The sequence below is a fragment of the Vipera ursinii genome, assembly GCF_947247035.1.
Source record: "Vipera ursinii genome assembly, chromosome: 1".
Lineage (NCBI taxonomy): Eukaryota > Metazoa > Chordata > Lepidosauria > Squamata > Viperidae > Vipera > Vipera ursinii.
In genome coordinates, this window is record NC_139512.1 from 237,315,369 (window position 1) to 237,341,167 (window position 25,799).

Here is a 25,799-nt window from a genome sequence, read left to right on the forward strand (position 1 = left end):
TGTTTCAGCTAATGTTTTATGTTTACATCAGTCTCAAAAGACTAACAATCATGTCCTCTTAATTTAGTGGCGATTCTTTTGTTGCCTATCTTTTACTCTAGGCATGGTGTCTGTTTTGGACTTGATGCAAGGTGGTTTCCCATCAAGAGCCTCATTCCATGAACTTTATAACATGTATAAAAAATATATGCCTGCAAAACTGACCCGTCTGGATCCGAGACTCTTCTGCAAGGTATTTATATTCAGAATGCAAATGCTTTTATAAGTGCCCTTTTCATGGTGGGTTGATATTCATTGATATTTTCAAAGGATTTGTAAAACTGTCTTTCTTTTCTTTCAGGCTCTCTTCAAAGCCCTTGGCTTAAATGAACAAGATTATAAGTTTGGACTAACCAAAGTGTTTTTTAGACCTGGCAAGGTACATAGTGTTGATATCTCTGAAGTATAAATGAGCACAAATTGATTTTTTTAAATTAATTTCTCTTCAACTTGCCTGCAAAATAATTGAGATAAAGGATAGGTAAAGGTAAAGGTTCCCCCGCACATGCGTGCTAGTCGTTTCCGACTCTAGGGGCCGTTGCTCATCTCCGTTTCAAAGCCGAAGAGCCAGCGCTTGTCCGAGGACGTCTCCATGGTCATGTGGCCGGCATGACTAGACGCCAAAGGCGCACGGAACACTGTTACCTTCCCACCGTAGTGGTCCCTATTTTTCTACTTGCATTTTTACGTGCTTTCGAACTGCTAGGTTGGCAGGAGCTGGGACGAGTAACAGGTGCTCACTCTGTTACGCGGCACTTGGGATTCGACCCGCCAAACTGCCGACCTTCTGATCGACAAGCTCAGTGTCCTAACCCACTGAGCCACCGCGTCCCCTTGAGATAAAGGATAGCATTACCTTTTTTGAAAGTAATTTCATAAGAAGATGCATCGTAATGTGATCACTGTTAGCATCTGAATTGACATGGCCATCTCTATGTTTAATGTATTGGTATAAAATCTTTTGTTTATAGCTCCACTTGTGCTAAGACTGGTATTCCTGTGCTCAACGTGATGGTTAACCTCCCTATAATCATTTACTAAGACTATATTCCCTAAAAGGCAGATAAATAAGACTTTTTTATTGCTTCAGTTGTGCTCTTTAACTTCATCCCTAGCTTGAAGTTGAGACTCTCTAAATTACTATCAGAATAGGTAGTCACAATTTGTACTGTGTGACAAATATCTAAAATTAGGCATATTCCAGATGTAATAAAGTATCATGACTAGGGTTCAGAACCTCATGGCAACCACTGGGGTCTCTGTACACACATTGTCATGACTGCCACATTCTGTTTACAACAGAACTCTCCATCTGTCAACATTCTTGTTGGTTATCTTAAATGGCATTTCCTCCCCACCCTGTGTTCAGTTTGCAGAATTTGATCAAATCATGAAGTCTGATCCCGATCATCTTGCTGACTTAATTAAACGTGTGAACCACTGGCTTATCTGCAGCCGTTGGAAGAAGGTTCAGTGGTGTTCTTTATCAGTTATCAAATGTAGGTATTCAAAATGCCGCTTGGGGGGGCGAAAGCCCTAATAAGCAGGCATATACATAGAATGAAGGCTATTGCTAAGCACATTGATTTGTGCTTTAGATTGTAAGCCACCCTGAGTCTTCGGAGAAGGGTGGGATATAAATGGGATTTTAAAAAAATTACCTTGTGAGATGGGGTGGCGCAGTGGCTAGAATGCAGTATTGCAGGCTAATTCTGTCAACTGCAGCAGTTCGACTCTCACTAGCTCAAGGTTGCCTCAGCCTTCCACCCTTCCAGTAAAATGAAGACCCAGATTGTTGTGGGCAATATGCTGACTCTGTGACCCGCTTAGAGAGGGCTGTAAAGCATTGTGAAGCGGTATATAAGTCTAAGTGCTATTGCTATCATGTCAGCAAAATTTAACAAACTACCCACAACTGTCTCTTTTTGTTTATTTGGAAGACTAGAATATTTTCTTTTCATAAAGAAATGGCTGAAATGTTGTGTGATTGTCAAAAATTACAACAATTTAGGAATGTTGATTTTGTGTTTATTTGTGCAATAATGCTGAAAGTTGTGTCCTTTTCTGAAATCCCACAAGAGACTTGAGAGAACACCAAAATCTTGCAATATTTTGTGATCTTGTGAGATTTTGTCCATTTATTTTTTTAAAAAATCCTGTGGGTTTTTTTATAGGCACACACGCAGTACAGTAGACACTGTACTAATATTTTCCACATGCTTTGTTTAAGGGATTATTGTCAAAATTGTGAAAATGCTACTAATCAATCAAATCAAATATTAAAATGAAAAAGTTTCTGAACTCTTCAGTTCCAGTCAGGTTTTATACAAGAAGTATTGAGAATTGAAGCACGAGTCTCACTGACCCAAGAATTGTTAGTAACCCTTGCATCTTAATCACATATAAAAGAAGGAAATAGTATCCATTAGTATAAAATCTAAATCTGTGTCTCTGCTTGTTAGTCTGTCTGTCTGTGTATCTGCCAGTGTCTGCCTGCCTGCCTGCCTGCCTGCCTGCCTGCCTGCCTATCTATCTATCTATCTATCTATCTATCTATCTATCTATCTATCTATCTATCTATCTATCTATCTATCTATCTATCTATCTATCTATCTTATATCCCTCCCTCCCTCCTCTGTCTCTGTCTCTCTTTGTCTCTCTGTATCTTTCTCTCTCTCTCTCGGTGGGTTCTATATTTAGACATTTGTTGATAAGGTTTCCCTTACTGTTTTTCTCCTTTTAATTTCAGTGAAAAACAAAATCAAGTACAGAGCTAGTGCCTGTATTAAAATACAAAAGACAATTCGTATGTGGCTATGCAAGAGAAAGCATCAACCACGGTAAGTAGAAGACCTATATAAATACCTGCAACGTCCTGCTTGCTAGTAAATCTCGTGAGGTGCTGAATAGTAAAATCTAATGGGAAGGATTTCCAGGCACTCATATACCTGGACTAATAATATGGCATTAGTGCAATCACAGTTTGTGGAAACTGGTAACAAAGGATCAGCCCTTACTTGGGCAGGATATTGCCATATCTTCTTCAAAGCTTCTACTTAAAAATAATATAGACAGTTAAATCTTCTCATTTTTGCTGTTAGTGTTTATTTATCTACCAGTGGCAAGTCCGTCTGGGCCACAAAGAGGAGAACCACAACATTCCTACCCTTGCTTACATGGCAAGCTAGTTTTGCACATTCACATAGGTATGCCATACCCCAGATGTATGCCAAAGCAACTTGGAAATGCATCTGTTGCCATACAGAGGTTAGCAGTACTATCTACATTCAGATAGAAGAGTTGGAAGGAGAGGGGAGAAGAGGAGAGACAACATGACCTAATTGTTCTGAAAGAACCATCTGAACAGATCCGTTGCACTCAGTAAGCAGAAACCGGAGTTTCGCTGAATTTGAAAAAATAGCCCCAAGTATTATTGACACTTCATTTGTGCTGTCCCTCATACTGACCCCCCTCCCAGGTTTTCAGTACTAGAGGAGCTTAATCTCCAGTCCCTGAAGTTGGAATCCTTCATGACAATCTTGGACCTACCCCACCAGAACACATATAATGGGAATCATTTGTGCAAAGCATATTTTTAAAATGTATCTACTTTTATGTTTGTGAGAGTTTCCAAAGCTACTAGTCCATATTTTTTTGTTCCAAATTTTAATCTGCCTGCAATTAGTGCAGGTTCGCATCCCACCAGGCTCAAGGTTGACTCAGCCTCCCATCCTTCCGAGGTAGGTAAAATGAGGACCCAGATTGTTGGGGGCAATTAAGCTGACTTTGTAATAATGCCGCTTGGGGTGTGTGTGTGAAAGCCCTAATAAGCAGGCATATACATAGAATGAAGGCTACTGCTAAGCTTGTAAGCCGCCCTGAGTCTTCGGAGAAGGGCGGGATATAAATGGAATTAAAATAAATAAAAATAAATAAATAAATTGCAACACAGACCAAATGGATAATACGAAGCCCATTGTAATCCTACTATTATGACTGCATTCAGAAGTAAACTGAAGGCACAGAGTTTGAACAATAGCTGTTTTCTTATCAGTCTCTCATATTTAAAATGTTAACATTCCTTTCACAGCATAGATGGTTTAATAAAGCTTCGCACACTGAAAAAGAGACTAGATAAATTCAATGAAGTAGTAACTGCTCTGAAAGAGGGGAAGGCAGAAATGAGCAAGCAGGTCAAGGACCTTGAGATGTCCATTGATGCCCTGATGGCCAAGATCAAGGTAGGAGGACACTTAATGCTATAGAAAAAAGAACTTTGTATCAGGATCCAGCAGAGGTCTTTGATTCCAGTGTGCACGACCAAAAGGGAGACCATGGAAATATTTTTATCAGTTAGAGACCAATATCTGTAGGGTACCAGATTGACTTCCAGCTATAACATTTCAAATCCTAATTGTTTTACTTTCTTTTGCTATTTTGGCAATCCAAAACTATTAGCGTTGACAGAATTGGAATATGACATCATTTTTTTTAAAAAAAAGCATATTATCTATCACGTGTTTATATAATTCAATCAATTTTCTATCACTTGATTTTCCCTCCCCCATGGGTTAGGTGAAAATGCAGAGATTTTCCCCACATATAAGACTTTAAAAGTTTATTCAACCATTTTCTAGCATCTCAAATTTTGACACACGTTTCTTTGCATACTTTCAAAAGCATGTATCTTCTACCAAAAAGGCAAGTGACTTACTTTTTTTTTAAAAGGGATATTTTTCAAGGGCTGGACACAAACCCCATTTTATTCCTTTACAAATGTGATGGTTTAGACATAGCACTTTTTAATAAGAAACAGAAGATGTAGACTTAGGGTTACAAGCTTTGTGCTGTATTCAGCATTCATGAATAACAATTTGCACTATACCAGGGGGGCTGCTTGTGGTTGGAAGTATAAGGTTTATCCAATCAAAATAGGTGGGCAAAGCTTAGGAAAATCTAACACATCTATTTTGCTGCTTTGATGGATGGACATCGTTCCTGTGTTCTTGCTGTGGTGCATTTTCTTTCTGCCTTGCTTTTTTTAAAACCTGCGTGAGATCTGCAAATTACTGGGATTGTTTTTAACGACTTATTTTACAGGCCACCGTAATGCCTAGGCAACAGATTCAGAAGGAATATGACACCCTAGTTAAAAGCTCTGAGAAACTTTTGAGTGCCCTTCAGAAAAAGAAGCAGCAAGAGGAGGAAGCCGAAAGATTGAGACGCATCCAGGAAGAAATGGAGAAAGAAAGGAAAAGGCATGAGGAAGCAGAGCGACGTCGGAAGAAGGAAGACGAAGAAAGGCGACTGTGAGTATGAAATAATCTAGATCAGGGGTGTCAAACTCAATTTCATTGAGGGCCGCATCAGCATTGCGGTTACCCTTGAGAGGCCAGGTGGGTGTGGCCAGGGTGGGCATGGCCTACTGATTGGGCGTGGCTGGAGTGTGTGTGACCTACTGGGTGGGCATGGCCAGCTCTACATTATTTGTGTCAGTGGTGCCTATGGTTGCCTGGTCAGGAGAAGGACAAATTTGAGGGTCTCTGACAGAAGGAGATGAGACGGGGGCAAGTGCCGAGGCATGGTCCACTGGAGGAGCCTCACTGTTCCTCTCAGGCCATGCGGGGGGGGGAGGCTGGACGGTGATGCGGAGGTCAAGTGCCCAGCCTAGCCCTCAAGCACTTGCAGCACTAAGCCCACCCCCACTTCCCCAAGGGGGTGCCCAGCTGCTGTGCTTGATCTCCTTAGCCAGGTTGCTCATGATGGGTATGAGGGCAACGTGAAGAGGGAGGCCCACTTCCTCTCCATGTGAGGAGACCTAGCTTTGTTTCCAAAGCTTCCTTAGCAATAGGATGGGAGACCACCCAGGTTAGGCCAGGAGGAGGGGCCAAGGGGATGGTAAAAGGGCAGCAGGGAAGGACTAAGGCAGGACTTCCCTCAGACCCTCTCCCTCCCTCCCTCCCTCCCTCCCTCCCTTCCTTCCTTCCTTCCTTCCTTCCTTCCTTCCTTCCTTCCTTCCTTCCTTCCTTCCTAAGAACAGAGTGATGGGAAAATATTTGAGATGAGGGAGGGAGAAAAACAGGCAAGAAACGCAGCTGGGGAAGTGTCATCCTTCATGAGGAATGAAGAAATGTACCATTGCCTGGAAGTGGCCAGCACATGGCCCTTTCCTCACAGCGCCAAGAGGCTGAGCCGGGTAGCACAAATCTGAAGAGAAGCACAACGCTGCCCAGCCCCTAGCCTGCCCGAAGTAGGCAGGGCCATGTGCTGGTCACTTCCAGGCGATGGTGCATTTTTTCATTCCTCACGAAGGGTGATACCTCCCTAGCGTGCACCCAGGGGGCGGGGCCGATGCGGCAGGGGCCAGTCCCTCACTGTTTCCAGATGGCCTTGTGGAGCTAAGACTGAATGTATTTCAGCATAGATGACCACCACAAAATTGTACATTGGCTCCTGGCCGGCCTGGGCCAGAGCCAAAGCAGTGGGGGCCATTCCCTCACTGTTTCCAGGATGGCTTCGCGGGCCACATGAAACCACTTCGCGGGCCGGATCTGGCCCCTGGGCCTTGTGTTTGACATGTCTGATCTAGATGGAGAGTGATAGAAGCAAAGGCAAATGTCAAGCACTGGGGAAAATCAGGAGATTCAGGCAGTTCAGATGAGTATAAAGATTTATTGCAAGCTTAAGCTCTTGACAAGAATCTGACCAACTAGCAGTCAAGGGAAATGAGTGGGAGATAAGAGAGTCATTCAAGGTGGGCTGGACTTAGATCTCTTGCAGGCATGCAGGGACTCGTGACTTATGATGCGTTTGACTCCTCCCTCAGGCTCAGTCTGGTCATCTCCAACGTCAACATTTTAAACAAATGCCATATTTTGGAAGTGACTGCTGTTTCCAAGCAGAAACAGAATACTATTACAAAGGGGGGAAAATAAACATTTATTGGAAAGTGAGCGAAAGGGTTTTAATGTTTGTCTGTATCTAATGGGCTTTCAACTTTTCCCACCTAGGAAATATGAGATTGAAGCAAAGAGAAAACTGGAAGAAGAAGAAAGGAAAAAAAGAGAGGATGAAGAAAGAAAAATTCAGGTGAGGCTGGATAAAAATTTATTGTGCTGCATTTTCCGTACCTTGATTCACAGATATAATGGGCTGTGCACATGTATGGGATGTGATGACTTGGGCTTATTCTGATTCCCGGTGTGTGTGTGTCTTCAAACCATCCTTGCATTCTCACCACAACCTTTTGGATGATCCAACTAGACATACTGCCATCAACTATTTTACTCCAGAGAAATCTGGAGGGAGTGGAAAGTGGCAATAGCAACAGCAATACCACTTAGACTTATATACCACTTCATAGTGCTTTACAGCCCTCTCTAAGCGGTTTACAGAGTCAGCATTATTGCCCTCCACAATCTGGGTCCTCATTTTACTAACCTTAGAAGGACGGAAGGCTGAGTCAACCTTTAGCTGGTCAGGATCGAACTCCTGGTAATGGGCAGAGTCAGCCTTCGTTATTGCATTCTAACCAATGTGCCACCCTGGCAATCCCTTTATATTATATGTTATTGATGATGAATTATAAAATCTAACTGGGAATGGTCAGAATTCAATGCCTTTTGTGTATACTTAATGATCAATACATACAGTGCCAACAACTGAAGTAGTGAACCTAATTTTCTGTTTGTTTCTTGCCCAGGGATTTTTCTTGGTTATGTCAGTCCTGTATGCCTTTGTATAGAAATCTGTAAAACATGCTTTGCCAAGCCTGGGCAATAACTTTTTAGTAGACTTCCTTCCAGTCTCAGTAGCAAAGCAGATGTTCCTTTCTGTCGAGTTTTCTCTCAGGCCATATTTAGTCAGCTTTTCTTTTGATGAATGCTACACTGAGTAATCTAAAACAGAGATCTGCATAAGAAAACATCCGTAGCAAAAAAGAAAGATTACATGGTAATATCATGATCAGAATAAATTGTGATGCCAGCTCATCATTCTAGGAAGCCTGCTAGGATAACTTCATGTATTTGCTCTTGGAAAAAGGAAGTTCAAGTGAAATTTTCAGACTGTATCAGCACAAATGTTTTGGCACACCATTGCCTGAGTCTTAAGCTGTCAGTTTCATAATTTCCATAAGATGTACAAAGTTCATGCATTAGAAGTAGGAGCCTGCAGAACACTACAATATTCTCTACAATTTTACCACTTAAGCCAATTAAATATATCATCTTAGGATGAATCTGCCTTTCAGTACAATAAAAAAAACAATTCCCTTATGCTGCCATTCTGAAACTAACCCCAAAGCATATTTTGAGGCCAAGTGTCTGAGATGGCCTTGAGGTAATGCCACAGTCAGCATAATCATATTCCTTAGGCAGGTGTTGACAATATAGGATAATTTTTCAAGTAGAGAATGGATGGGTGCGTGCCCAGTGAGATTATCAGAGTTGTGTTAGGATCACCCCTTTGCCCAATGGCAGCACCTGATGGGTTCAGCTGCCTACTGCTTAGAAACTATTCCTGTTAGGGCTTCAGAAGTATTGGTTAGTCTGCCAGATGATACCTTTACAGTCCAGTCAACAATAACAAAAAGGAAGTTGCTGTTCTGGCCACTCTTGCCAACTGTAAAAGCAGAAAAAAAATCAGATGATCAGAAGGGGAATTGGCTACAGGAGAATTAGCCCAACAGATTCTGTTGTCCATGCCCCCTTCAGATCTCATGGTACTTTTTCCTTGATTCATTATGTAGATATATATATGCATTTTTGTCAATGTCATGATCAGAAGCTATCAGAATAAAAGAGCTGAAAGGGATCTTGGAAATCTTGTAGTCCAGTTCCCTGCTTAAGTGGGAGGCCCTTATAGCATTCTGAACAAATGACTGTCCAGTCTCTGAATTCACAAGCATTTTAATTTTTTTAAAACAAAGACTCTATTTTGGTTTTCAGTATGCAGTTCTAATTCATTCCTGCATTAAGATTTTGCTTCTATCACTAAACCTTAGTCTCCTACATATATTAGCTCCTCCTAATATATGTCCAGTCTCTGAACTTCCTTCCTTCCTTCCTTCCTTCCTTCCTTCCTTCCTTCCTTCCTTCCTTCCTTCCTTCCTTCCTTCCTTCCTTCCTTCCTTCCTTCCTTCCTTCCTTCCTTCCTTCCTTCCTTCCTGTAAATTTTAATCTGCTTTATCGAAAACAATTTTCTGAGCATAGCTCTAGGAACTGCAGCATTAAAGGATTTAATTTTTCTCATCTTTCAGTAGCTCTGATTATTTATCTACCTCAGTGGACATAGGGATTTTAATTATTATCAGAAGTAGTGAGCTGAGTTACTGAGTCCACTTACCACTCCAAAAAAAGTATTTAGCTAACAACTGTGTTACTTTTCAGCACCTTTCCAGATGCGGACCAATACACAGGAAAACATTAAAAATCTTGAGCCAAGAGATTTATTTATTTAGCTAAGTACATGCTACTTTACAGTTTGAATAAATATTCAGACACAGTGTAGTAGGCAACATACTACATAATCAAAATAAGAAATATAATAAAATATGGTATTAACAAAAGTTACAAAATAAAATATTTTGAGATATTGACCATCTGATATTTTATGGATGATGCAGAAAAATCTCTACCCTCCCGAATTTGAAGTCAGGGTTGTTTCTGATATAGTTAGTCTATTTTATAGCTTGTAGCACAATTTTAAGTATCAGTCAGACTGGACTCCTTAAAGTTTTATATCTTTTGGATTAAATTAGCTTTAGGGTAAACTAAGAGACTCCTGTGTAAACAGGTCTCAGTGCCTGGCCAACTTGTTTGATGTTGGTATTCAGAGAGCAGAGGAACTGCAGGGAATGCAAGGCTACAGCACGAAATAATAATAATAAAAAAAAAACAGAAGACAATGGCAAGTTTTTCTTCAAGGTTTTTTTTTCCTATTTAATGGAGGAGTTAAAATTGACTTAAAGGAGATTGTTAAGATTGTTTGAACCTTAGTTTGCTTCATCTGTGGTTATAATGAACTATGACTGAATAGCAGTAACCATTTTTACACAATTGGCCTAGATTGTAACTGCAAACCACAAAGTGGTGTTTCTTAAGATGTTCTCCTAGACTACAAGTTCCAAAAATCCTAGTTGCGTGGCTTCTAGTGTGCTATATGGGATCTAGCATCACTAGACAGTCCATCTACCAATGGGAAAAATAGACATTTCAGTTAAATTATCTTTTTCATGGCTCTGCAGGCTGAAGTTGAGGCTCAGCTGGCCAGAGAACGCGAAGAAGCGAGTCAGCAACAAACCATTTTCGAACAAGAGCGTAGAGATCATGAGCTGGCTTTGCGAATTGCCCAAAGTGAAGCTGAGCTCATCAACGATGAGGCTCAGCTGGACCCAAGTTTGCGCAGGTATTGTACTTTATCGGTTATGCTGCTGGAAAAGGCAGTTGTATAATAAGCTGCATAATAATGATGATGATAACGAGAACACTGTCATTAAATTAAGCAAACATGATGCTGCATGTCTTCCTGTATTTGAACACTCACAATCTGGAGGCTACTCTACACCACAGCTTTCCTCAATCTTCTGCCAGCAGCTGCTCAGATTCCCAACAAGGATAGCTTTTAGCCATTGCTGTAAGCAATTCTGGATGTCGTGTTTTGAGTTCCAGAAAATCTGGAGGGTGCCAATATGGGAAAGCTGCTATAACAGATGTTGCTTAGGCATCTGTGCTAGCTGTCTCTTTCAAAGATTTGGGAGCATAGTTCAGAAAACGGTTTCTGAACTTTGTGGAAAGAGTAAAAAGGTAAAAAAAAATTTTTTTAAGAATTTTGCTATGCCTCTCCATCCCAGTTCAGTCTAAATGAGGGATCTCAGAACTTGGCAACTTTCTGAGAATTCTGAAATCCACAAGTCTTATAGCTGGCAAGTCTGGAGTCCCTTGGTCAAATAGTGTCCTTTGATACTGTGTTACAAGCAGTGAAAGGATTTGCCATTTGAGAATTTTCCTCATTGACCCATATTGGTGTGGTTTAATTCCACTTTAGCTCCTCATAAATTGCTCCTCAAGAAGAATTAATACTGGGATTCATACATCAAGTTTGGAAGAGGTTTGTTTATTGAATTAAATCACGTTTGGCTGGATTCACCCAACATGCATATCAAATACCAAACAGATCACATTCTTTATTAGTATGGAAAGCTATCTAACATTTAGACTGCCTTATTTATTATTTTTGTTATGCTTGCAGCACTAAAAGGCAGATCAGCGTCATATCAAAAATGAGACAGCATTTTCTTGTTCAGGGAATGTTTTTCTTCCCTCCCTCCTTCCTCTCTCCCTCCCTGCCTGCCTAGAATAAATCATATGAGCACATGCATTCTTTCCTAGTTTCCTAGATGTTCTCCCAAACACTTGGCCTAGGAAGCAGCTTCTTTTTAAGCAGATATGTTTATATAGGTATTTATTTTTCTGTTGGGTTTGAGTAGAATTTCACCATCATTGAGTTTTGTTTGATGGAAGCCATAGCTTGGGATTGAAATGGATGGGTTCCTAGTGCCTCTATTCTGTGATGTTCATGGTGAGTCTTGAAGCCAATCCCCTTCTTACGGTGTGAAGTACCTTATGGGATGATTGTGGACCTTTAATGGTGGTGAGAGAAAGGAAAAGTCAGTGGATCTATCACTTAACAACTTAAATAAATAATACCACTTGTTGAAATCAGATTTCTGGTGATCTTGTAAGAACATCATTTTGTATCCAGGATGATCTTGTAATGTAGTAGATCAGTGTCCAATTTGGGAGAGCTTCAGGCTAACTGAAATATGTTCTGTTTGCAGACTCAGTGGAACAAGGTGTCAAATGACTGCGTATGAAAACTTTTTTTCCCCTTTTGCGACTTTCTATAAAAATTGAGAGCGGGAGGGTAAAATTATTCTAATGTTCACTTTAAAAGCAACTTGCAAAATAATTCACTTTAATTTTTCCTAATTAATCACAATTTGAGCATGCAACCAATACAATCCATTTGAGTATCAGTCTATCAGATCAATTATATGTAGGTGCAAGTTCTTGTGATTTAAATATTGCATACTTGAAAGGTTATACATACAAAGAACTGGTTAATTCAGAGTATTTATTATACTATGTATCAGTTAATATTGTTAAAATAATGCATTAAATCTTGTATCCTAACTCCCTAACATACATTCCTCATGTTTTTATAGGGAACAAATGGCCATAGAAATGTCAGAATGCTTATCTAGGTGGGTGTAACAGATTGCCAGAAAGAAATCAGTCTAATCACCAAATGCAATAAGAATAAGATAAATTAAAAGACAATTACTTTATAAATTATATATATGTGTATATGTATATTCTAATCAAGATTCATTCACTGCACCACTTTAGTACCAATTTCCTTTCTAATTCACTATGAATTGCATGAATAGAAATTACTGTTTGATAAAGTTTTGCCATTATTTTGATCTAGGCATAATCATTCTGCTTTTTTAAAAAACTGCATTATCAAGCATCCCAAAATTTAGAATTCTTAATTCCCCAGCATCAGTCCCTTGCACACAGAGAACTTTTGTTGTTGTTAGCTGCGAAGTCGTGTCCGACCCATCGCGACCCCATGGACAACATTCCTCCAGGTCTTCCTGTCCTCTACCATCTTCTGGAGTCCATTTAAACTCACGCCTACTGCTTCAGTAACTCCATCCAGCCACCTCATTCTCTGTTGTCCCCGGTCTTTACATAATGTGTCCATTTGGTTTTTTGAAAACTGTTTAAAAATTTGAGTTGTTTCAGATGGCATTTATGATTAGTTTGTAAATTACGGTAATAATTTACAATCTAAATTTCCTTTTCTCTTAAGTAAGTATGCCTTAAGAAGCATGCCATGGATGTCACCAATCTTTGCACCTATCTTTTTTGATGACTCCTCCTTTCCTCTTTGCATTCATGACCTCACTTGTTTCTTTCTTGAATATTTCTGTATTTTTTGTTTCTTTGGATGTGTTTAGGGGACCTTCAGTCCAAGCTAACAAAGCTGCAGCTGGCATTAAAAAGCATGACCTTAGCAAGTGGAAGTATGCAGACCTGCGAGATACAATCAATACCTCTTGTGGTGAGTGTGGTCCTGTTTGGAATGGAGGGAATATCAGGATACATCAATATTTGGATTTCTTTTCTCTCATAGAAGTTCAAAAGCCTGAGTATATAATGAAGTCCTTGATACGACTCAAAAAAAAAAGAAAGAAAGAAAGAAAGAAAAAAAAAGAAAAATCAAGGCCTTGGATCACTAAATAATTCTTTATTCAGCTCTAAAGGAGAAAATGCTTTGAGCAAAGTTATTTCAAACAGCTCCATATGTCAAAAGAAAAGAAAGGCTGAAGCATTCAAAATTAAGTTACATGTAAGAACCAGCAGGGCTAATTAACTGAATATTATGCAAAGTCATTACATTCAAACTTAATCTAAAATGATTATTACTAATGGCTTTTAAATAGTTTGCTTTGTCTATTGTCAATATCAAGCATTTACATTTAAAGTTGTGTACCAACTTTAGCTGCAATTCATGGACCTAAAAGCTTTCACTCTTTCAAATGTCACTGGGAGTGTTGGGGATAAGAACCTGGAGGGCTGTATTCTGCCTATATGGCTTGTATCAGATGTTCCTACCTTTTGCAGAGTTGTTTCTGGCAAACTCAAGATTGACAGATCCTGATTAACCAAGAAGCAACTTAAAAGCATTGAAATCTTCTTTTTTTTCCAAGCTAGGATACTAGTTCAGATCCACCCTCATGTCCATTTTTTTTTCTGAAAAGGAAAAACGTGCCGATACTAAATTGGATGTGATATTAAATCTTCCAGTTAGGGATATGCCTTATACCTAATTAATCCATTAGTTTTTCTAGCCAGTATTATCAAGCTGTCTGGCAGTAGCTTTCCATCCCTCCTTGCAGACGATGGGGATTACACAGTGCAGGCAAAGCAAGTGCTGAGTTACTCAGCTCCTAAATAGGCAGCAGTTAGAAAAGTAGATGTTATATATTGCCTCACTGAGAGCCATTTTAGTGTAATAAATGCCCTGGGGGAGAAAGTGTGAGACCACGAGTTCTAGTCCCACCTTGGACACAAAGCCAGCTGGATGACCTTGGGTCAGTTACTTTCCATCAGTCCTAGGAAAAATACTAGAACAAACCACTTCCAAAACTGTTGCTAAAAACACTTGTCCACGCAATCTCCAAGACTCACAGAGAGAGAGAGAGAGAGAGAGAGAGAGAGAGAGAGAGAGAGAGAGAGAGAGCGAGCGCCAAATTGCCCCATTAATCAGGTTGAAATTGACAGCCCCCAAATCCTGATATTTCGGTATTGACTATTTCAGAGCTTGGCACGATGTGTATGTATGTGTGTGTGTGTGGGGGGGGGAAGGGTTATAGAAAATCAGAAAACACACACTTTTGTTTGATTTTTCCAACTTCTGAGGCTGCAGTTTTCTCTCTACCAGGTAACTTAACGCAGGTTCAGTTGGATAGGGATCTAATGGCTGTGCTCTCTGTACCTAAGCCCTCTTTTCCACAGGTATATGCTAATCTAGCAGGAAGGGTGGACCAATTGGGCTGAGTCTCACACTTGAAGGGAATCCAAAATTTAGACAACAGAGGGGTGTGTCGGTATGCTCGTTTACTTCAACAAAATAAAATAAAGTTTCTGATGTGTCAGATACAAACAAACACACATATCATTATGAGCTGGAGCCTCAAAAGTTGGAGGAGGCCTTGGTTTTTCTTGATCTCTGAGAGAGCCTGGCAAATAGCAGAATAATTAGATATATTTGAAAATAACAACATGGATATTTTATGAATGTCAGCTTTAGAAAATACCCCTTCCTTTCCCCCCCCCACAAGTTACCTGTATATACTGTACGTGTGTCATATTGTAAATATAAGGAGCTGTAAACTATTTTTTCCCATGTCAACAAATTCATAAACATATTCATCTATCTGCTTTTCTCACTTGTTTCTCACTTATTCCATCCCTGGTGCTTTTCCTGGATCAAAGATATTGAATTGCTGGCAGCTTGCAGAGAAGAGTTTCACAGGCGCCTTAAGGTTTATCATGCTTGGAAGGCCAAAAACAAGAAACGTAATGTTGAAATGGAACAGCGGGCTCCCAAATCAGTGACTGATTATGGTAAGAGAAAATCTTAATTTAATCCTTCCTTTCCTCCTCCCCCTCCCTACAAAAGTCTTTCTGTGGAGGGGAAGTGTCCTTGTGAGCAAAAGTGCCTAGAGAATACTGAGAAGCTTGACTTAAATTGTCTCATGGGCAGCGTCCTAATCCAGTAGCATTGTATGGTTTGCAAGTTGAGATAGTGTCAGTTCTAGGAGAGAGATGAAAAGCCAGGCTGAATATGATGGACTAAATGAAGGAAGCTAGTAATAAAGTATTGCTATTTAGAAAGAAGTAATAGCAGTATATTGCTAATTTAGTAGTAATTGGTGCTTAACTAAGAACCACCCAGTTGTTTGTAGCTTTGCTTTGCTACAAGCTGGGTGATTCTTAATTTCTTCTTATCACAGTAGTTTAAATAAAAGTCAGATGGCCCACCAAGCTTGTCAGGAGCCATTGAAAAGGTTTCTGCTATTTCAGCAAACCAAATTAAGGAGCCATGTGACTTGTATCAGATAGTACACGGGTTAGCCAAATGGACTTTTCTTAAGAAATGACTTGACCTTTGTTGTACATGTAGCTGAGAAAGAGTGAGATTTTGGGGAGCAGAGAATTATCTCAAGCAGCTAGACCAGATTGCTTAGATTCTGAGACTGAATATTAGGAGAATGGGAACCAGGCCGTTTCTGTTGAAAAAAATCCAAGGTTGATCTGATCCAGCATTCTCTGTAGGAAGTCTGTAAGCAGGACAGGAGCAAATAACACATTTTCCCTTGTGTTTCTTAAGAACTGCTAGCTATTTCAAGGTACATAGATTCTATAATAGATGTAATATATAGTCATCGTATCGAATAGCCCTTGAGATAACGAGAGACCACCTTAGGCAGCCAGAAGTAAGTTATTAAAGTTATTGTCTTCCTTTGTAATTTTTCCTAGATGGCATTACATTACATACAATTGTATGTAAATGATGGAATTATTACGCCCATGCACGGGCGCGCGCGCACACACACACACACACACACACCGTATTTTCCGGCGTATAAGACGACTGGGCGTATAAGACGACCCCCTACATTTCCTGTTAAATTATAGGGTTTGGGCTATACTCGCCGTATAAGACTACCCCTCTTCCAACGCACACCAAATAAAAATTAAAAAACAGATTTGATTTTAATATGGTAATTTTAATTCAAATGCTTATGACATGCAGGTACTTAGTAGGAAAACTGTCACTTATAAACATAAGGCTGTTTGTCATCAAACATGTAAACATAAAACAGTGCAAGTGGATTAAACATTAATAATAATAATAATAATAATAATAATAATAATAATAATAATAATAAAGAAGAAGAAGAAGAAGAAGAAGAAGAAGAAGAAGAAGAAGAAGAAGAAGAAGAAGAAGAAGAAGAAGAAGAAGAAGAAGTTCGAAGGGACCTTGGAGGTCATCTAGTCCAACCCCCTGCTAAGGCAGGAAACCCTATACCATTTCAGGCAAATAGCTGTCCAGTCTCTTCTTAAAAACTTCCAGTGTTGGAGCATTCACCACTTCTGGAGTCAGGTTGTTCCACTGGTTAATTGTTCTAACTGTCAGGAAGTTTCTTCTTAGTTCTAGGGTTGCTTCTCTCCTTGACTAGTTTCCATCCGTTGCTTCTTGTCCTGCTTTCAGGTGCTTTGGAGAATAGCTTGCCTCCCTCTTCTTTGTGGCATCCCCTGAGATATTGGAACACTGCTATCATGTCACCCCTCACCCTTCTCTTCGTTAAACTACACATACCCAATTCCAGCAACCGTTCCCTATTTTCCTAATTCACCTTTTCACTTTTCCTAATTCACTCTAAAGCTTTCCCTGCGCAGAGCCTTAAGTAACACCAGCTGCCTGCAATTAGTGCAGGTTCGCATCCCACCAGGCTCAAGGTTGACTCAGCCTTCCATCCTTCCGAGGTAGGTAAAATGAGGACCCGGATTGTTGGGGGCAATAAGCTGACTTTGTAATAATGCTGCTCATGGGGGGGCGGTGAAAGCCCTAATAAGCAGGCATATACATAGAATGAAGGCTATTGCTAAGCACATTGATTTGTGCTTTAAATTGTAAGCCGCCCTGAGTCTTCGGAGAAGGGTGGGATATAAATGGGATTTTTAAAAAAAAGACCAAATGGGAGATCCACTCCAGGTTTTCCAGCCAGCCCGCCCAGTTCCTGAGTCAAATGTGTCCTTAGAGCTAAGCCGATGCTCTGGCTGCTGCCTTCCCCACCTGCCTTTCAAGTTGGGATAGACTACAACTGCTCTTCAACTTTAGAAGGAAAGACGCCCAGACCCTAGCCTGTAAAAAATCACAGACTGCAGCTTCTTCTCCAATTGGTCCCACTTTCCCTGCGCAGACTAAATGGGAGATCCGCTCCAGGTTTTCCAGCCAGCCTGGAAAATCTATGTATATATATATATATGCGTGTGTGTGTGTGTGTGTGTGTCATGTAAGTCACAACAATAGAAAAACACAGTCTGCTTAAAATAATACTACACAAACATTAGCTGTTGTCATGTTTTAATTGAACATAAGATGGAAACATTCACAGTGCAGGGTGGAAAAGTATGTGAACCTTTGGACTTAATAACTGGTTGACCCTCCTTTGGCAGCAATAACATCAACCAAATGTTTCCTGTAGTTGCAGATCAGACCTGCACAACGATCTGGAGTAATTTTGGACCACTCCTCTGCACAAAACTGTTTCAGTGTAGCAATATTCTTGGGATGTCTGGTGTGAATCGCTCTCTTAAGGTCATGCCACAGCATTTCAATTAGGTTGAGGTCAGGACTCTGACTGGGCCACTCCAGAAGGCGTATTCTGTTCTGTTGAAGCCATTGTTTTGTTGAATTACTTGTATGCTTTGGGTCATTGTCCTGTTGCATCACCCATCCTCTGCGGAGCTTCAGTTGGCAGACAGATGGTCGTACGTTTTCCTGCAAAATGTCCTGATAAACTCTGGAATTCATTTTCCCATCAATGACAACAATCCGTCCAGGCCCTGAGGCAGCAAAGCAGCCCCAAACCATGATGCTCCCTCTGCCATATTTTACAGTGGGGATGAGGTTTTGATGTTGGTGTGCTGTGCCTTTTTTTCTCCACACATAGTGTTGTGTGTTTTTCCCAAACAACTCAATTTTGGTTTCATCTGTCCACAGTATATTTTGCCAGTAGTGCTGTGGAACATCCAGGTGCTCTTTTGCAAACTTCAAACGTGCTGCAATATTTTTTTTGGACAGCAATGGCTTCCTCCGTGGTGTACTCCCATGTACTCCATTCTTGTTTAATGTTTTCCTTATTATAGATGTGTCAACAAAAATGTTAGCATGTGCCAGAGATTTCTGTAGGTCTTTGGCTGACACTCTAGGATTCTTCTTTACCTCATTAAGCATTATGCGCTGTGCTCTTGCAGTCATTTTTACAGGACGACCACGTCTAGGGAGAGTAGCAACAGTGCTAAACTTTCTCCATTTGTAGACAGTCTGTCTTACCGTGGACACATGAACATCAAGACTTTTGGAGATACTTTTGTAACCCTTTCCAGCTTCATGCAAGTCAACTCTTCTTGATCGTAGGTCTTCTGAGAGCTCTTTTCTGCGAGGCATGGTTCACATCAGACAGTGCTTCTTGAGACCAGTAAACCCAAAACAGGTGTGTGTTTTTAAAGGGCAGGACAGCTGTCAGCAACACATCCAATATCATCACTGCTTGGAGTCAAGGTTGGCTCACTCCTGGCTCCAATTAGCTCTTGGAGAAGTCATTAGGCTAGGGGTTCACATACTTTTTCCACCATGCACTGTGAATGTTTACATGTTATGTTCAATTAAAACATGACAACAGCTAATGTTTGTGTAGTATTATTTTAAGCAGACTGTGTTTTTCTATTGTTGTGACTTACATGACGTTTAGAGCGCATTTTATGGCCAATTCATGTAAAACTCCACGTAATCCCAAAGGGTTCACATACTTTTTCTTGCAACTGTGTGTATATATATATATATATATATATATATATATATATATATATATATATATATATATATATATATATATATATGTGTGTGTGTGTGTGTGTGTGTGTGTGTGTGTGTGTGTGTGTGTGTGTGTGTATGTATATGTATATGTATATGCAGGGCTTTTTTTCTCATAGAACGCTCAGAACGGAGTTCCGGCACCTTTTTTGGATGGAACTTTGTAGGGTAGGCAAGGCGGGTTGTATGACATGTGTGAGTTCCGGCACCTTTTTCTTTTACAAAAAAAGCACTGTGTATATGTATATGTATATGTATATGTATGTATATATATTGTGGCTGGTCATGGCCATCAAGACACAACTTATTGGGCACCGAAAAAGGGAGTTTTCCCCATTGATCAATGGTCTTGTTTTCTCTCGCATGCTCAGTATTAAATTTTGTTTTCAGATTTTGCACCATTTTTGAACAACTCAAGTAAGTGGGGGGATTATTTCATCTAATTTGAAAACAGGGGGGAAAAACAGAAGCCACTTTACTAATAATAACACCATAATTGTGTTTTGCTACAGTTACATTATATTTGTTCTTTAGAAGCATTCATGTGGTCTGTTTTTAATATAATTAAAGAATTGTTGGTAAAGACATTGGACAGCAGGAATGTTCACGCTCTTTTAAGAATTTTGGCGTTATTTACTGAAATGAATAATTTATTTCAATAAAAATATGTATACAGGTTTAATTTTAATTCCTTTCTTCTGCCAAGAGGAAATATTTTCCCTTGTAGCAAAACATTGAAATTGGTACTAATCAACTAACATTTGGAACAAAACCTAACACTTAGGAGCTTGTTTTAGGGAGGGAAAATCATTGCCTTTGTTATGAGGAAAGTGCTTTTCTTCACTCTGTTGATTATCTTTTGGGTGAGGGCAGCTATTCATAAGAATGAGGAAAAAAGACCTCTACATAAGAGCTCAAGATGGACACTGTCCTATATGTTAATTCAGGCAGTGGGTAGTCAGTCTCCATTAACTGCACAATGCGGCCAGAGGATGTATTGAAAATGTTGAATTGCCTGGCAAATCGATTCATCAATTGAAAACCAATCCATTTTTAAGCATTTTTTTTAAAAACAAATAAAAGTATATGGGGTATTGCTTAGGTTTGTGATGTCAAGTGATACATAATTATGACTGAAGGCTGGTTAATATGAAAAAGGTCTTTTTTGCTCATTTTCTTCTCATGGATGAGCTGCTTTAATGTCCACTGATACTAATGATGAGAAATATTTTAACAGATACTGCCTTTTATAGCAGGATAAACAAATGCTATTTTAGTATGTATAAACACAATATTTTGAACCCTTTTTTTTCTTTTCCAGTAACCAACAGTTTATCTTGAAATAAGGAGGGCAAATAAGCACATTTGATGTGACTGTAGCTTCATCCCTCTTTATTCAACTAAAATCCAAAACCAGATTTATTATTTATAATTATTTAGCTCATAGTTAAATTATTCACTGTTAATTCCTTCCATAAACTGGAATAGAAAGAAAAGTGTACTCTCATGAATAGCTGAACTGTTTTTTCTGCAGTTGTCCACAACAACCTTGCATTTGAAATCTCCTATTTGAAACCTGAAAAGTCAGAAAATTCCCTTTCTTTCTGTTTTTAAGGTGAGCCTGTGCAGGGAATTGCGCCGCAGGTGTGCAAATGAAGTCAGAGATGCTGACATGAACTTGTAGTTTTAATAAATAAATGCATTTAATATCTATATTTACAGCAAATAAGATAGTCAGGCACACACTAACTAACATGAGGTAAATCGTCAGGTAAATCACAGAGCATACAGAGCACAGAGAAGAAAAAGATGGGGGGAAAAGGGAAACTCCCCCTTTACACCCACAGCGACCAATCATAACATAGATTACCTCATACAGGAATCAGCACTCTCCAACCAATCAACTATAACTGTGTGTTCTAGCCCATCACACACTTTATTGTTCTAGCTATTAAATTAAAAATCTTAACAGTCTGCAAATGACTCAAGTGCTTCTTTTTTCTCCATCTATAATGATACTTTATTCTTTATTTTTCTCCCAGGTTGGGAGACAATTTACTTTGCAAAAAATATGCTTTGAGAATTGTATTCCAGCACTATGTTACTCATTCGTTCATTGATTCATTCATTCATTCATTCATTCATTCAATTTCCATGGCCACCCATCTGAGTCAATGATTCTGAGTGGCTTATAATTCAAAAATTGTAAAAACGTATTCATTGGACCTTTGCCATTGGGATTATAGTGTACTTTTAGTAATTTGGACTGTTCTTTCTTCTTTTGCCCAGCATACCTAACTTCATTGAATAGATTTCTCAGCTGTTTTCCATGATCTAAACATTTGTTTCCATGGCTGAAATGAAATCCATGTTACTTCAAAAAAAAAATGTTGTGGGCAATGGAAGATCTTCTTTCACTGTTTACTCTTTACAGAAAGTATTTTCTAATTTGTCTTTTCTGCACATATTTTTTAAAAAGGTGATGGTAGTGAAGACTGGTTTTGATCTTGGCTACAATTTTTAACTGTGGTTATTCCTTACAGCTCAGCAGAACCCAGTAAATCAGTTGTCTGTTAGACAGCAGCAGGAGATCGAAACGAACCGGCAACAGCGATATTTCAGAATTCCTTTCATCCGTCCGGCAGATCAATACAAGGATCCTCAGAATAAGAAAAAAGGCTGGTGGTATGCTCACTTTGATGGACCATGGATTGCTCGTCAAATGGAACTTCATCCTGATAAGCAACCCATTTTGCTAGTGGCTGGTTAGTATGTGTTTCATTTTCTTTTTTTTTAAATGAAGTTGGAAAGGTAGGCTTTGTTTATTGACAAAATGTCCTAAAGGTAAATTTGAATTACAGCGCAAAGCAACGTATTGTTTTATTTTAAAAGATTGTCTTCACTTTCAGAAGAATCTGAAAAATAAAGCCCAAGTTCCTTTGGATAATAAGATGAATGGTACATAAATTTAATAAATAAAAATAAATCAAAAAGTGAATTTGCCAGCTTGTCCCTTGAGAGAAGTAGCAAGCAGTATATTAACATTTGTTTTTTACTGGGTTTTGATACTCCAAAATTACTCTTAGAAGTGTATATGTTATATGTAAAACATGATAAAAATATGAAATCAGTGTCTTTCTTGATATGAAATGCATGTTCATCTGTGTAGGTTATTATTTTCTGCTATCAAAACTGGTTGTGATGCAAAGTTGATTTTTAGGTTACAACTTATTTTGTCAATCCACATTTCCTCTTGCATTATGGGTCTCAAAGATACCTAGTATTTGAGATACAGGTGATTGGAGCATTAAATAAGCTGAATTAAAAGAATTTGGATAGTTGTAGGTTTCCTTCTCTAAAGGCAATAAGTTTAAGAAAGAAGCTGTTGTTGTTAGTTGCAAAGTCATGTCCGACCCATCGCGACCCTATGGACAATGTTCCTCCAGGCTTTCCTGTCCTCTACCATCTTCTGGAGTCCATTTAAGCTCACGCCTACTGCTTCAGTGACTCCATCCAGCCACCTCATTCTCTGTCGTCCCCTTCTTCTCTTGCCCTCAATCTTTCCCAGCATTAGACTCTTCTCCAGTGAGTCCTTCCTCCTCATTAGGTGGCCAAAGTATTTGAGTGCTTGTTATAGTTTTGTTCTCAATTTCCCATGTGTCCAAAACTAAAAGAGGAAGGCTTGCATTATAACTTTTGTAAAATCTGGGGTTTCCTTCATTCCAGGCAAGGATGACATGGAGATGTGTGAGCTGAGTCTTGAAGAAACTGGGCTGACTCGCAAGCGGGGTGCTGAAATTTTGCCACGGCAGTTTGAAGAGATTTGGGAACGCTGTGGTGGAATCCAGTATCTTCAAAATGCAATTGAGAGCAAACAAGCTCGGCCGACTTACGCAACTGCTATGCTGCAGAACTTATTGAAATAAATAGTTATTTTGCACCTTCTGAGTACAGAGGAACTTTTAACATTCCATAATCATGTAGAGATGTTTAATATAAACCGATTTTATTAATGTGTCAATTTTTAGTTTGTACTTTTGATGTCTTAATTTGTGTAGTGAGCTCATTCGTTCTCAAATCTATTTTTTTCTTTCAGTCCACTATGTTGTTTGCTCTGGGACAGCATGTGGTAATACCAATAATATTGTAATGTAGAGCAGAACTGGTAAATCTGTATCTCTTTCCTGTTGTGCTGGATTCCAACATATGTCAACCCTAGCTAACATAATTAGTGCTATGAGGTAAAAGTCCAGCAGTGGTTGGAGAACTAGAAACCCCCATCCCTGATGTCGCATTACACGCTACCAACATTAGTTTAGAACTACCCAAAGTGGCATTTTATCTTCTGTAACACACTTCCCAGATACTATCTGGAAAATGAGTTTCCACAAGGTAGAAGATGCAGTGTTTTCTTTACACTAGGCTAACTAGAACTGTGAGGCCTTAATATTCTTAACATTTATTGTACATAAGTTAAAGTAGACTCCTATAAAGGTGAAAGACAACCCTTCAACATCACTTACAAACAAGCATTTTGGGAAAATGTGTCTTAAGGTAGATTGCTGAGTGTCATATACTGAATATAGAATAACTTGAGCCTGAAGTGCTTTAGCGATTCAGAACTGAAACGGCTTGATGCACTTTTAAGCAGTTGTGCATGTGTGTGTTTGTCTTCTTTTTTTAAACTGCTTTATTTTGTACAAAACAGGTTCCTTCAGACAATTCATGTTTAATTTTTTTTGTCACAACTGTATTGGGAATCCTTTCTCAGTCAAAGTGAAATGTAATTCACAGAGATGGTTATATATATTTGCAGCAGTATTCATGGCTGGAACCATCAAAGAAATGAACTCCATGAATTATGCCAGCAAAGTTGAATTTGAGTGTGGGGAGCTGGACTGTGTTGTCTTTCTAAACTTCACTGAAATGAATATGGATTAAGTGGGTTCTTTCTGGCTTCTGAGGAAATGGCGGAGCCCAGGCATTTCTCGTTACATCATGCTGCTTCAAATGGCTTAACTTCAAAGTGTTCAAGTTGTTTTTTCTCCTAATCTAATAGATCTTTTCTCATTGCTAATCTCCCAAATTCAGCTTTTGTGGGCTTTTCTTCTTTTCTTTTTGGCAGGGTTTCCTTAACAGTAATTAAAATACTTACAGCAATTATTTCAGACAGTTTTAAAATTGCCTTTGGTTGATGTTGCAAAATAACCTAGTGTCAGCATTGATGTTATCATGGTTTTGGGATCTTTGGAGAAATTAAGAAATGTCACCTAATAATAATAATAATAAAAGTACAGACCACACTCGGAGAGACTTTCTTTCCTTTATTAGAGTAATTGCATTTCTCAGCTCTGATTTTTAAATCCTCAAATAAGAATTTAAAAAGAAGAATGAGCTGAGTTTATATTGACTCCTAAGTTTGGACCAGATTGGGTGTAAAAAAAGGCATATTCATAAATATTCTTACTATGTTTAAGATTGTTGAGATCATCAGTTTATGTATTCACATGTGTAAGTATCATTTTCAGATCCAAATGCACCAGTCCAAATGTAGGCAGGTTTGACAGCTTTAGGCTAAACTCAGTCTGTTGTCTACCACAGGGGTCCCCAACCACCGGGCCGTGGCATGCCAGAAACCAGGCCACACAAACAAGTGAAACCCATTTGTGGAATGCAGACAGCACACAAAACCATTCCCCCTCTGGTCCGTGGAAAAACCTCTCTCCATAGAACCGGTCCCTGGTGCCGAGGTTGGGAGCCGTTGGTCTACCCCATCAAGATGATCAATAGGAGCAGATTTGTCAAAACCACAAATATATTTCGCCAATGAAAAGCTCTTTAGCTTGCAGTAAGGATTTCTGCTCCTTTCCATTTCACAGGCACTCTTGCTATCAGTAATAACTTTTACTGATAATATAGGTGGCAGAAGAGAGTAAAAAAAGGAATGCAAGCCAAGTGGGCCTTTGAATCCAAGTGGGTATTTGTATCTTTTGAGTTTGGCTATAGAGTTCAAGAAATCAGAAATCATGCATATATATATATATATATATGTGTGTGTGTGTGTGTGTGTGTGTGTGTGTGTGTGTCTGTGTCTGTGTCTGTGTGTCTGTGTCTGTGTGTGTCTGTGTCTGTGTGTGTGTCTGTGTGTGTCCATATATAAAGCTTGACTGGGAGAGCCTAGTAGCCGCTGTGTCTGCCCACAAAAGCCTCCGATCATGTGGCAGAATATAAGATTAAGTTCCATTAAATACACAATCATTATGGTGAAAAGGTCTGCTCAAGGGCAGAAGACAAGTCTGTGTGGCCGGATAGTTTTCAAAATTGTCCCTGTTTGCTGAAATTGGATTGCATTTGTGATTTTTCTTCCCCATTTTAAAAGTAGACCTTATTGAACATCAGTCTACCTGCCTACCATTTTCTGCATTTAAGTTGTGCTTTCTACAGTTTGTGAAAGTGCTGCTTGATGAGCAGTTGCGATGGGAAGGAACATGCACCGCTTGCCCTGTCACAATCCTGCTCTT

At 39.3% G+C, this 25,799-nt stretch overlaps 1 protein-coding gene across 5 annotated transcripts in view; it reads left to right on the top strand.

Annotated features, from left to right (window-relative positions):
* Positions 1-24,558, top strand: part of MYO6 (myosin VI) — a 112,958-nt gene extending 88,400 nt beyond the window's left edge. Inside the window, exons 21-35 of one of the 5 annotated variants that reach the window (XM_083376975.1) lie at positions 102-232; positions 341-418; positions 1,409-1,538; positions 2,789-2,879; positions 4,130-4,280; positions 5,140-5,348; positions 7,050-7,128; positions 10,286-10,446; positions 11,879-11,908; positions 12,266-12,304; positions 13,067-13,170; positions 15,108-15,239; positions 19,669-19,695; positions 21,822-22,043; positions 23,005-24,558. In XM_083376975.1, coding sequence (XP_083233101.1) covers positions 102-232; positions 341-418; positions 1,409-1,538; positions 2,789-2,879; positions 4,130-4,280; positions 5,140-5,348; positions 7,050-7,128; positions 10,286-10,446; positions 11,879-11,908; positions 12,266-12,304; positions 13,067-13,170; positions 15,108-15,239; positions 19,669-19,695; positions 21,822-22,043; positions 23,005-23,204 — 1,784 coding nt within the window. In that variant the 3' untranslated portion in view covers positions 23,205-24,558. Of the gene's footprint in view, positions 1-101; positions 233-309; positions 521-889; positions 1,000-1,408; positions 1,539-2,788; positions 2,880-4,129; positions 4,281-5,139; positions 5,349-7,049; positions 7,129-10,285; positions 10,447-11,878; positions 11,909-12,265; positions 12,305-13,066; positions 13,171-15,107; positions 15,240-19,668; positions 19,696-21,821; positions 22,044-23,004 lie in introns of those variants that run through there. The other 4 variants (XM_083376976.1, XM_083376977.1, XR_014494164.1 and 1 more) reach the window with 4 other exon arrangements.
* The last annotated feature ends 1,241 nt before the right edge of the window (positions 24,559-25,799 follow it).